Source organism: Notolepis coatsorum (assembly GCF_963971535.1).
Source record: "Notolepis coatsorum genome assembly, chromosome: 5".
Lineage (NCBI taxonomy): Eukaryota > Metazoa > Chordata > Actinopteri > Aulopiformes > Paralepididae > Notolepis > Notolepis coatsorum.
This window is the reverse complement of record NC_140169.1, coordinates 29,184,327-29,196,716: the sequence shown is the minus strand read 5'-3', so window position 1 is coordinate 29,196,716 and position 12,390 is coordinate 29,184,327. Positions and strand designations below refer to the sequence as shown.

Below are 12,390 nucleotides of genomic sequence, written 5' to 3'. Positions count from 1 at the left end.
AAACCGTTCACACTACTGGTAAGACACGGTTTAGAGGACGTGGCGCTGGGAAAGTTCATGGCCAAATTGCGAAATTTCTAGGCCTCTGAAGATATCCACCCAGCCGCCGCGGAGGCGGGAGAGAGGGTGCTGAAGGCCCGAGCGATGCAAAGGGAGAAGACCAGGCCCACGACGGAGCTGGCGTGTTGGCGATGCGGAGAAAAAGGCCATCGGAAAGGTAACTGTACAAAGACTGTTTGGTGTAGCTTCTGCAAATCCATGGCGCACACAGACAGTGTGCATGAAGAAACACGACCAGAGAGCGCGGTATGCGCATGGACAAGATGGCGGCAGTGGACAAGATGGCGGCGACGGTGGACGTGAGATGAATCGAGACGATGCCCGGAGAGTAGCGGGGCAAGAGGACTTCATCTTCGGGGCGCAGACAGCGTACGTCACCCGGCCAACGCAGCTGCAGCAGGCCCAAAGGAAGGGACTGATCGTAGACACAGGTGCGTCGTCCCACGTCATCAACACCTTCGACCCGGAGAGACACAGCATGGAGCTGGCAGAGGGGAAGCGCACCTACAGGTTGGCGCAAGAGAGAGGAGACGCACAGGTATGCCTCATAGACAGTGAGGGGCGCCGGTGTACAGTGACGTTAAAGAGCGCTCTCTACGTACCCTCGTTCCCACAAGAACTATTCTCTGTAATATCTGCTACTGCGAACGGTGCCAAAGCGTTCTTCAATGAAGGTAAACATTTTCTTGTAGAGCCTGACGGTACGCAATTTAACATAAAGGTGTACAAGAGAATGTATTATCTACAAACAGAGTGTAATGACAACGACAAGTGTAATAATAATGATATGTGTAATGTGACTGTCAGTCACGATATTCAGACATGGCATGAGATTATGGGTCATTGTAATTACGAGGATTTACTGAAACTGCAAGCAGTGACAGAAGGCATGCACATTGAAGGTGAAAAGCGTAGACCTGACAAAGAATGTGTAGTGTGCATAAAGGGGAAGTTCACTCAATCGAGAAACAGAAATCCCACAGAAAAAATAAAGGTACCACTTGCGCTAGTTAACACAGATCTAGCCGGTCCAGTAAGCAACGAGTCCATAGGAGGCTTTAGATATGTACAGTCTTTTACAGATGTGTGTACAGGGGCAGTGTTTGTTTACTTTCTCAAAGCAAAGAGTGACACACTCCAGGCCACGGAGAAATTCCTGGCAGACGTAGCCTGCCCTGTTTAAAAGCAGAGGTCCACACTGTGTTGAAATCACTCTGTACTGGGCTCTGTTAAGGAAGGACAGGACACACTCACTGAGAAACATTGCTTTATGCTGAAAACTAGGGTAAGCCGTTTTAAGTTTATTAGTGAATCTTAAAAGTGAGGAACCAGCTGACTTGATTAAAGGGGCGTGTTTAAAACGGCCATTTTGTTTTGTTAAGTGCCCCCATTAAGGGCCAGGTGTTAAGACAGCACTAATTAGTGATAGTGATTTAAAGGCTTGCTGGTGTAGCGTCAGCGAAGCGTCGAGAAACGAAGAGGGACAAAGAGGAGGAGTTTTCCTGGAGTTCACCGCCGAGGGATCCACCGATCCACCTAGTGCTAAGTACACCATAATCCTATATTTCCCTCCCACACTGCTATTTCCCTACTTCCTCCCTGCCACTCTTGACAAGACAATGCGTCTCATACCTATATCCACAATCTGCTCCTCCAGAACTGACTCTACCCATCCTCGCCAGTTTGCTAGCAACCCGGCTAATCTCTCCTACCCTCCTACAGCCACTAATACACCTGTCACAGTACGGGGAGGCTTATGGAATTGTCAATCAGCAGTCAAGAAAGCTGACTTCATTACTGCCTACGCCCATAGTCTAAATCTGCAGCTCCTGGCTCTAACTGAGACCTGGATAACCCCCAATAACTCATCAACACCTGCAGCATTATCTACAAACTATAACTTCACTCACACACCTCGACCTTCCAGACGGGGTGGAGGCACTGCCCTCATGACATCTCCTTCATGGGCTACAAACGTAACACCACTCCCAGAACTGTCACTCTCCTCTCTCGAATATCATGCAGTATCTGTCTCTAATCCTTTCAATCTCACCATTGTTACACTCTACCGCCCTCCAGGTACACTCGATCACTTCACAGATGAGCTGGACATGCTTCTTAGCTCCTTACCGGAAGATGGTACCCCTCTCCTTCTACTGGGTGACTTCAACCTGCCTGACTGATCTCAGTCAGTCATAGTAGTCTCCCTCCTACAATCGTTTGACCTGACTCCCACTGCCATGCCTCCCACCCACAAAGCAGGCAACTCCTTGGATCTCATATTTTCCCGTAACTCCAGCATCATTAACACCACGGTAACTCCCCTACATGTATCTGACCATTCCTTCATATCCTTCTCACTAACTCTCATGCTTAACCGAAAGGTCTTCACCCCAACTCAAACAGTCTCACTCAGATGCAACCTGCCCTCCCTATCCCCCTCCACCCTCTCCTCTGACATACTATCCGCTCTACCTTTGAGTGACACCTTCTCTGCTCTCTCCACAGAGCTGGCAACCTCCACCCTCCTTTCAGCCCTTGCAACCTCCTTCGACAAGCTCTGTCCCCTCGTTGAGAAACCTGCCCGCCGTTCCCCACCCAGTCCATGGCTGACAGATCCAGTGAGAGAACAAAGACAGGTCCTGAGAGCAGCTGAAAGGAAGTATAGAAAGTCACGCCTCACTGCTGACATCGACACATATCACAACCTCTTGTTAACATTCTCCAAAACCATCACTAATGCCAAAGCTTCTTTCTTCCACCATAGGATCGAGGCCTCTGCCAAGAATCTTCGCAAACTGCATGCTACCATGTCCTCCCTCCTCACTCCCCCCCCACCCCCCCTCCCTCATCTTTCTCTGCCGAAGACTTTGCGATCTTCTTTGAGGAAAAAGTGGAGAACATCCGCAGCTCCTTCTCCCAACCCCCACCCATTCCAAATGCTGAATCGAGAACCTCATCCTTCACTCTGTCATCTTTCTCTCCCATTACAGAAGCAGAGACCCTGACACTGGTAACGTCAAACCGTCCGACTACTTGCCAGCTGGACCAGCTACCCTCCCCACTCCTCCAGACCATAGCACCAGACATCCTCCCATTCCTAACTGCAACCATCAACTCCTCACTCAACTCGGGGGTGGTCCCCACCTCCCTAAAACAAGCCAGAGTCACGCCGCTCATAAAAAAACCAACCCTGAACCCTACCGTCATAGGCAACTACCGTCCTGTCTCTCTTCTCTCCTTCCTTTCTAAAACACTTGAACGTGCTGTATCCAACCAACTTACTGCTTATCTCTTACAGAATGACCTAGACCCTAATCAGTCAGGCTTCAGGACTGGTCACTCCACAGAGACAGCCCTCATTGCGGTCACAGAGGCACTTCACTTAGCAAAAGCGAAAGGCCTCTCCTCTGTCCTGATTCTCCTAGATCTATCTGCAGCCTTCGACACAGTCAACCACCAGATCCTCCTTGCGGCCCTCGCAGGAATGGGAGTGGCTGGCTCTGCGCTGACATGGCTGTCATCATACCTCAATGACCGCTCCTACCAAGTGTCATGGAGAGGGACCCTGTCGGCCACCCGCCCCCTGCGGACGGGTGTGCCCCAGGGCTCGGTTTTAGGACCCCTTCTCTTCTCCCTCTACACTAAATCACTGGGTAACATTATCACCTCTCATGGCTTCTCCTACCATTGTTATGCCGACGATACTCAACTCTTCCTCTCCTTCCCTCCCTCAGATATCCACGTCTCTGAGCGGATCTCGGCCTGTCTGTCCGACATCTCAGCCTGGATGACGTCCAACCACCTCAAACTGAACCTAAGCAAAACAGAATTGCTCCACCTGCCGGCCAAATCCTCCCCCCTAACCGACCTTTCAATCACAGTCGAGAATGCAGCTGTGACTGCGTCCCCGACCGCCAAGAACCTTGGTGTTGTCCTCGACGACCAGTTGAACTTCTCTGCTCACATCGCAGCGACGACCAGAACCTGCCGATTCCTCCTGAGCAACGTCAAAAGGATACGCCCCTTCCTGACAAAAGAAGCCACCCAACTCCTCGTCCAATCAACAGTCATCTCCCGCCTCGACTACTGCAATGCACTGCTCGCTGGCCTCCCGGCCACTGCCACTAAGCCTCTTCAACTCATTCAGAACGCAGCGGCCCGCCTGATCTCAAACCTACCGAAGTCGGCCCATGTCACCCCACTTCTTAGGGACCTGCACTGGCTCCCCATTGCTGCACGAATCCGCTTCAAGGCCCTCGATCTAGCATACCGTGCGGCAAAGGGAACCGCTCCCGCCTACCTCCGGTCAATGGTCTCTAACTACACACCCTCAAGACCCCTACGCTCTGCATCTTCTGGCCGCCTCAGACCTACTCCTATCCAAGCTCCGGGAGGGTCATCAAAGAGAAGTCGCCTATTCTCAGTCCTTGCCCCACAATGGTGGAATGAACTACCCACCCCAGTTAGGACAGCCGAATCACGTCCAATCTTTCGCCGTCGACTAAAGACGCACTTCTTCAACCATTATCTGAAAAAAAAAAAAAAAAAAAAAAAAAAAATCTAACCCTAACTAACCGTACTGTCATGCACTTGTCCTAATAAACTAACCTACACTGTAGCACTCAACACTTTGATGAACATTGTTGCTCAGCTGATAGAGTTGTGCCCTTCCTGATGGCTTGTCGTACAGAACTTGTAAGTCTGTATAAAAGCGTCAGCTAAATGACTAAATGTAAATGTAAATGTATGGTAACATAAGATGCTTGAGGTCCGACAACGGAACCGAGTTCACAAATAGAGAGTTCCAATCAAGGTGTGAGTAAGGTGTGAAGAAACCAAGTCACCTCAGCCTAGTGTACTTAGCACGGTCGTGCAGACAGACAGTCAGCAACCCCCAGAGGACGATGACGGGGAGCACCCGAGGGTGACGTCACGTGCCCCAAGCAGTGGGAGGTATCCCTCACGGGAACACAAACCCCCAAAGTATCTGACAGACTATGCCCAGAGAGAAAGTGATGAGGATGACAGTACACTTACCAGCATTGATTACTGCTACAGAGTAGTACGTGGAGTACCTCAGACCTTTAAAGAGGTCATAGTATCCCCTGAATCAAGTAAATGGGAGAGAGCAATGGATGAGGAGATGAGGTCCCTAGAGGACAACCACACCTTTACTCTAACCAAGTTACCAGAGGGCAGACAGACAGTGGGAGGGAAATGGATGTACTCAATCAAGGAGGGTATTGAAGGCCACGACAAGTACAAAGCCAGGTTCGTAGCTAAAGGTTACAGTCAGAGGGAGGGGATAGACTACGGTGAGACCTTCTCCCCCACAGCCAATCTGACCAGTGTAAGGGTAGTGATGCAGAAAGCGGCTGAGGACAGTTTGATTTTGCACCAGATGGATGTGAAGACAGCCTACCTGCATGCACCCATAGATAGGGAGATATACATGGAACAACCTGAAGGTTACGAGAAGAAAGGAGAGAAACTAGTGTGTAAGCTAGAAAAATCCATTTACGGCCTGAAACAGTCTGGGCGAAATTGGAACGAGATGCTTCATACATGTCTCATTGAAGATCACTTCCTACAGAACCCAGTAGACCCCTGTGTTTACTCAAGGGAGTCAAAATAGTCAGGAAAAGTGATAATTGTCATTTGGGTGGATGATTTGATCATCGCAGCAGACAACACTAGAAACCTAGAACAGGTGAAAGGTATGCTCTCCACCAGATTCAAAATGAAGGACCTTGGTAGGTTAAAGCATTTTCTAGGCATGGACTTCGAACAGTCTGCCAATTGTGTAAAAATATCCCAGAAGAGATATGTGGAAAAGATCCTGAAATGTTTTGACATGCAAGAATGTAGAACAAGGGAAACACCATGTGATCAAAAACTAGACTACCAAGAGGATGCTCAGAGATTGACAGATGTAAAAATGTACAGAGAAGCTGTAGGTAGCCTCATTTATTTGACAACATGTACTCGCCCTGACCTATGTTTTGTAGTGAGTAAATTGTCACAGCATTTTGCTGACCCCACAGAGGAGCACTGGATTACAGCAAAACATGTTTTTTGTTATCTCAAAGGTACAGCAGATAAACAGCCTTGTTTCAGAAAGAGCAGCGAGGGCTTAGAGCTTAAAGGCCAACCTTCACGTTGTATTTTTGTTCAATAAACAATGTGGACTAGGCCAACGGTGACTTTCATGAAGAAGGGAAAAAAAAGTATTGAAATTGACCCAGTTTTAGCATTTTTATCAAACATTTTGTCTGCCCAACACAATCACCACGCACGTGGATATTTTAATCAATGGTTCATAACGTGCGTGTGTAATCGAAATGATCTCATCACAACAGGTGCAGGGCACCAGGGGGCTCACCAGGGGGCTCACCAGGGGGCGCTGAGAGTCACACACAGTTAGTGGCAGGCACTGCAGGCAGAGAGCCTTGCTACCATAGATATATGCTTGCTACTACTAGCCGAATGAAAATGTATCTGTTTCACCTAACACTATTGTTCCGTGATTATAGCCATCCATCTCTAAAGCTAACCACTATTTGTAAAAGCCACAACCACGTTACCATATTTGTAATAATGTAAATCATTGTGTCGTTGTACATATTGTGTTTATAACGTTAGTAGCTAACATAGCTTAGCTTGGTAGCTATTGTGCTAACAACATATCCCGACATCCGGCTCGCTGGCCGGCATGAACGGCCGACCCAAAATGGTTCTCTCCTCTCTGTACACCCCGTCCCCACGGGTACCCTGCCGGGGGGCCCATGGACGCGACAACGGCGGCAGCCGTAGGGTGCTCGAGCCCGTAAAGGCTAGTGGTACACGATAGCTATGAGCTAACTAACGCTACAGGCTCAAACACCCTACGGCCGCCGCTGTTGTCGCGTCCACAAGCTCCTCCGCAGGACACCCGCGAGGACGGGGGCACACAAAGAGGAGAGAACCACCCGCAGGGACGGCGGAGCTATAGGCTAACGTCAGTGTAGTGGTCCCGACTGTAGCAGGGACGGCGGAGCTATAGGCTAACTGTGATGCACCGAGTGGGCCACCATTGATCTACATGCCCCGATCTCAAATGGTTCACGACAGTAGACATAATGCTAACGTTAGCCAGCGCCATATATCGAGTAGTACTATGACCCGGACGGGCAAGGCATACGTTTCCTGAAGTGACGTCACGGCCGTGCTAGCGTCTGATAAGCTTTTAGATTCGGCTCATTAATATGCACCTGTAGTGACGTCGGCGTTTGATACGCTTTTTTGATTCGCGCGTGCATGTTATTCGTGCGTGGACCTTTTTAACTCTTTCGGAGTGGCATTTCCGGTGTCAAATGGAAAAAAATTAATAATGAAATTATATACCAATGATGTAAACTACCCATAATTGATCAGTAGGGTTTAACCTGGATGTTGGGCTTTAAAGCCTACAGTGATGCAGACTGGGCAGCAGACACCACAGACAGAAGAAGTACCACAGGGTATTGTGTGAGTTTGAACACAAACAGCTCACTGGTTTCGTGGAAAACAAAGAAGCAGCCCACAGTGGCACTATCAACTTGTGAAGCCGAATACATGGCTCTAGCTATGACAATACAGGAATGTATTTATCTAGAACAACTGCTCGAAGGAATGGATACCTATGTAAGATATTCCTTTATTGATAATATATAAGAAGACTGTTGTTTATGAAGACAACCAGGGAACCATTGCGATTGCTAGAAACCCTGTGTGCCGACAGAGGTGTAAACATGTCGATATAAAATATCATCTCATCAGATCTGTCATCAGAGAAGAAAGAATGACACTGATTTATTGTCCAACAGACGACATGGTAGCAGACGCTATGACGAAACCTGCTTCCAAACTGAAATTGAGAAGATTTGCAGAGGTCATGTTTGGTGTGTAAATATTGACTGTTATGTAGTATTGACTGCCATATTCTTTTTGATGCTCTGAACTGTATTATTTTCTTTGTAAAATTGTTTTTGAAGAAGTTGTACAGTGTACTAGAGTCAACTAGACAACCATAAGTGGGAGTGTTAAAGTTAGAGGTTATATATGATTGCAAGTAACTGAGTAACTGTCTAACTATGTATAACTGTTTCCACTGGAGGGCACTTTAGGCGGAGCTGTTAATGCTGCCGCCAGGTAGAGGGTATATAAGGAGATGCCGACTCCCCCTCTGTCTCTTCCACCTTCGCTCTCATAAGAGAAGGATGTCTCATGTACTGCTGTGGACCAATGTGAAATAAACCACGCTGTTTAATGGCTAAAGATAGAAACCATGCCTCATGAACATATTATTAGCTGACTCTGTCAACATGGCTTATTTACTTTAATACTATACCTCTTTATTGAGAGTAGTCCTGTTTTTTTGGGACTTGATTTATTTTCTTAATTACTCACTTTGAGATTTCCACCTGTAAAGGTTGTTTTCTGTTTAATTTTCCCCCTCCTAAAATATCTGCGTAAGCAGTCTAGTGGTTGTCCGTTTCATGGATAACTTTAAGAGTCCCTGTTATCTGCTCATGACCCCCACACACACACACACACACACACACACACACACACACACACACACACACACACACACACACACACACACACACACACACACACACACACACACACACACACACACACACACACACACACACACACACACACACACACACACACACACACACACACACACACACACACACACACACACACACACACACACACACACACACGCACACACAATAACAGAACACAACAGAATAGAATAGCACAGAATAGAATACAACATCTAGATTAGAATATAACAGAACGGAACAGAACAGTACATACAGTGTTGATAGAGCCTAGTGGTCATTTAAGGCTGGCTTTATGTGGTGCAACTTGAATGAACTTACTTGCAATCTTGAAAGTAAAAAGTAAATGAAAGTCATGAATTGGTTTTGCATCATAATTTGGAATGTTCAAGAGGAGTTTGGTATCATAGCAATAATAAATATTTCAGTTGCAGCCTGAAACTAATTGCACAAAAGTCGTTATATGAACTGAATAGAAGCGAACATACTATAATGTAATAAACCAGAACACAACAGAACAAATAGTTGACTACTATAATAGAATATTGTTCTTACAGAGACTATGTAGACTCGGATCAGGACTTTGACCGCCAGGTTAGGAGGGATCCCTCTGTTGACTCTGAACTGAAAGTCAGAGCTCTCCTCTCCTTCCTCCTCATCTTCATCACTCAGCTTATACAAACAGAAACGACCCTGGCAAGGGCAAGGACACACACACACACACACACACACACACACACACACACACACACACACACACACACACACACACACACACACACACACACACACACACACACACACACACACACACACACACACACACACACACACACACACACACACACACACACACACACACACACACACACACACACACACACACACACACAGTAAGTTAAGTACATACAACACTAGTGTATAAGATAAATACATATGACACTAAGGTATAAGATAAGTACATAGGAGACTAGTGTAATTTCTGGCAGACATACAGTAGATGAGATGGTGGACTCAGTACCAGCTCACAGCTGGAATAATGGTCCTCATTCATCAACAGACTTACGAGAAAAGTTACAAGCTAATTTCATCATAGCTCCACTTAGGACCTTTTCAGGCCGATTTTGGCATTCACAAACGGTTCCTTCGCGGGGATTCACTCGTAGCTAAGAGCAGGATTTACAAGCACAGAAAGGCTGTCAAGTGAAGTCGGACAGACTGGTGTGTGCCGTGTTTTTAATTAAGGGCTTTATTTGGGGGAAATCATGGTGATTGCGTTCACGTCGATTCTACAGACATCCTTGGAATTAAATAATTATAATAATAATACTAAATATGACAATATTTGTATCATTAAAAATTCCGTTTTACATTTATAGTCATGCCGAGGCATCGTGATGTCCGAAAATAAATAAAAGCTCTACAAACACTGCAAAGGACAGTGAATAAATACATAAATAAGAAGTAAACTCAATTGCGCGGATATAGCTATAATGGAATAGAATGGACACATCTACATTCTGCTCTCAGCACACCCCATTCCTTTCATGTAGGCTATATTTTTAATATAGATTATAAATCTATAGTTTATTAGCAACGACTTATGTACCTTACGTACGTTGTATTGTATTTGCTGTATAATGACAATACATTTGAATCTAATCTAATTTTGATCAGTCACAAATCGCTTCTGCACTACCTGTTGGGGGGGGGGATCAGCACTAGGGCTGCAACTAATGACTAATTTGGTAGTCGACTAATCTGCCGATTATTTTTTCGATTAGTCGACTAATCGAAAACCAATGTAAACAACAACAAAAAAAAGGATTTATTTTTTATTTTTTATTTTTTTTATTACCTATCTTTGTGAAAGTGGCTTCTCAGCTCTGGTCCAGCTGAAGACAGAGCAGAGGAACAGATTGGACATTGAGCATGACCTCAGAGTTGCTTGTCTACCATCACCCCAGACTTTGAGACTCTTGTCAGGACCAAACAACAACATCATAACATGATGATCCCATAGCAAATTAAAATAATGACTCATGAAACATTTGTCTCTTTAAGCCACTTTAAATGAAACTGTATTTGAAGAACAATACAGCAATCACTCATAACAAGATAAATAAATTAAATAATACAAATTAAAGTGGAAGTGTACTTTAAATAACTTTTGTTTGCTGTGTGTGAGAGGAGTCCGTGTGTGTGTGTATGTGTGTGTGTCTTACTCTGATCGCTGTGTGAGTGAGAGGAGTGTGTGTACTGTGTAATTTGTGTGTGTCTTACTCTGATCGCTGTGTGAGTGAGAGGTGTGTACTGTGTAATTTGTGTATGTGTGTGTGTCTTACTCTGATCGCTGTGTGTGAGTGAGAGGAGTGTGAATGTGTGTGTGTCTTACTCTGATCGCTGTGTGTGAGAGAGAGGAGTGTGAATGTGTGTGTGTCTTACTCTGATCGCTGTGTGTGAGTGAGAGGAGTGTGTATGTGTGTGTGTCTTACTCTGATCGCTGTGTGTGAGTGAGAGGAGTGTGTATGTGTGTGTCTTACTCTGATCGCTGTGTGTGAGTGAGAGGAGTGTGTAATGTATTGTGTGTCTAGTCTGATCATCTCCTGCAGGGGAACAATGTTTTCAATGTCCAAAATTTGCTATGGGATCATCATGTTATGATGTTGTCTGGAACCCTGAGAAGCCACTCTCACAAAGATAGGTAGTGCACAAAAAAAAAAAAAAAAAAAAATTTTTTTTTAAATGACTAATCGACGCAACAATTTCTCGTCGACGATTTTTTATAATCGACGTCGTCGATTATGTCGACTAATCGTTGCAGCCCTAATCAGCACAGCACAGATGCAATGCTGAGCCTCTCGCTTCCCGTATAAGGAGCTGTTGAATCAGTTTTACACACAGTCCTTCGCCTTATAAGGGGCTGGCGGGGCATGTCTGTATGCAAATTCAGGTGTACGAAAATGCGCTTCCAGTTTAAGAATGAGTGATATACTTCATTCAAGGAGTTCGCAGCTGTGATAATTTTGGCCACGCGTTGATGAATCTGAAGAGGACTATCGTAGGTTTCCTCTTACGAACTTCCTACAAGGTTATTTATGAGGAAACTTACAAGAATGTTAGTGAATGAGGTCCAATGAGCATCGCTACCTGGTAGAAACACACCCATAGAGGTTCTCACCTTGAACTTGCCAACAAACCTCTCCTCATTTCCTCCTTCATCCTCATTGGCTTTCCCTCTGTACAGCTCAAAGGTATTCACCCAATCATCAAATGGTCCAAACTCCGCCTCCAACTCCTTTTCATATATCTAATCAGGAAGAAGAGAGGGTTAACACATTAACTGCCACGCTTCTATCCATCAATGTAGGCTCACTGCCACCAGTCTAAGCCTATGGCGATGTTCACCTTCTTTGCAGGGCTATAACTTTTTAAATTGTATTGCTAAATTGACATTACTATGGCCCATTCAACATCGATTATCTATCGTTCAGGATGTAGGAACGTTATACTTTTTCATTAATAGATTCTTCCAAAAATACCTTCTAGAATATAAATATGTTTTTATCGTTTTCTGCGTAATTCATTTATCGTAATTCATAGAACGTGAGTTATAGGCATAAACGCATAATATAGATTATCAACTGCTGTTTATTGCCGATACATGCTATATTAAAAATGTCAACTGTACATGATCGTATACGTGTTTGTTTACATTTTCATTTCATTC

General features: G+C 45.4%; 1 protein-coding gene across 1 annotated transcript in view; it reads right to left on the bottom strand.

Annotated features, from left to right (window-relative positions):
- The window catches only part of fer1l6 (fer-1 like family member 6), a 270,095-nt gene that overhangs the window by 68,651 nt on the left and 189,054 nt on the right, over nucleotides 1–12,390 (bottom strand). Inside the window, 2 exon segments of the mRNA XM_084314053.1 lie at nucleotides 9,216–9,353; nucleotides 11,842–11,970. Coding sequence (XP_084170179.1) covers nucleotides 9,216–9,353; nucleotides 11,842–11,970 — 267 coding nt within the window.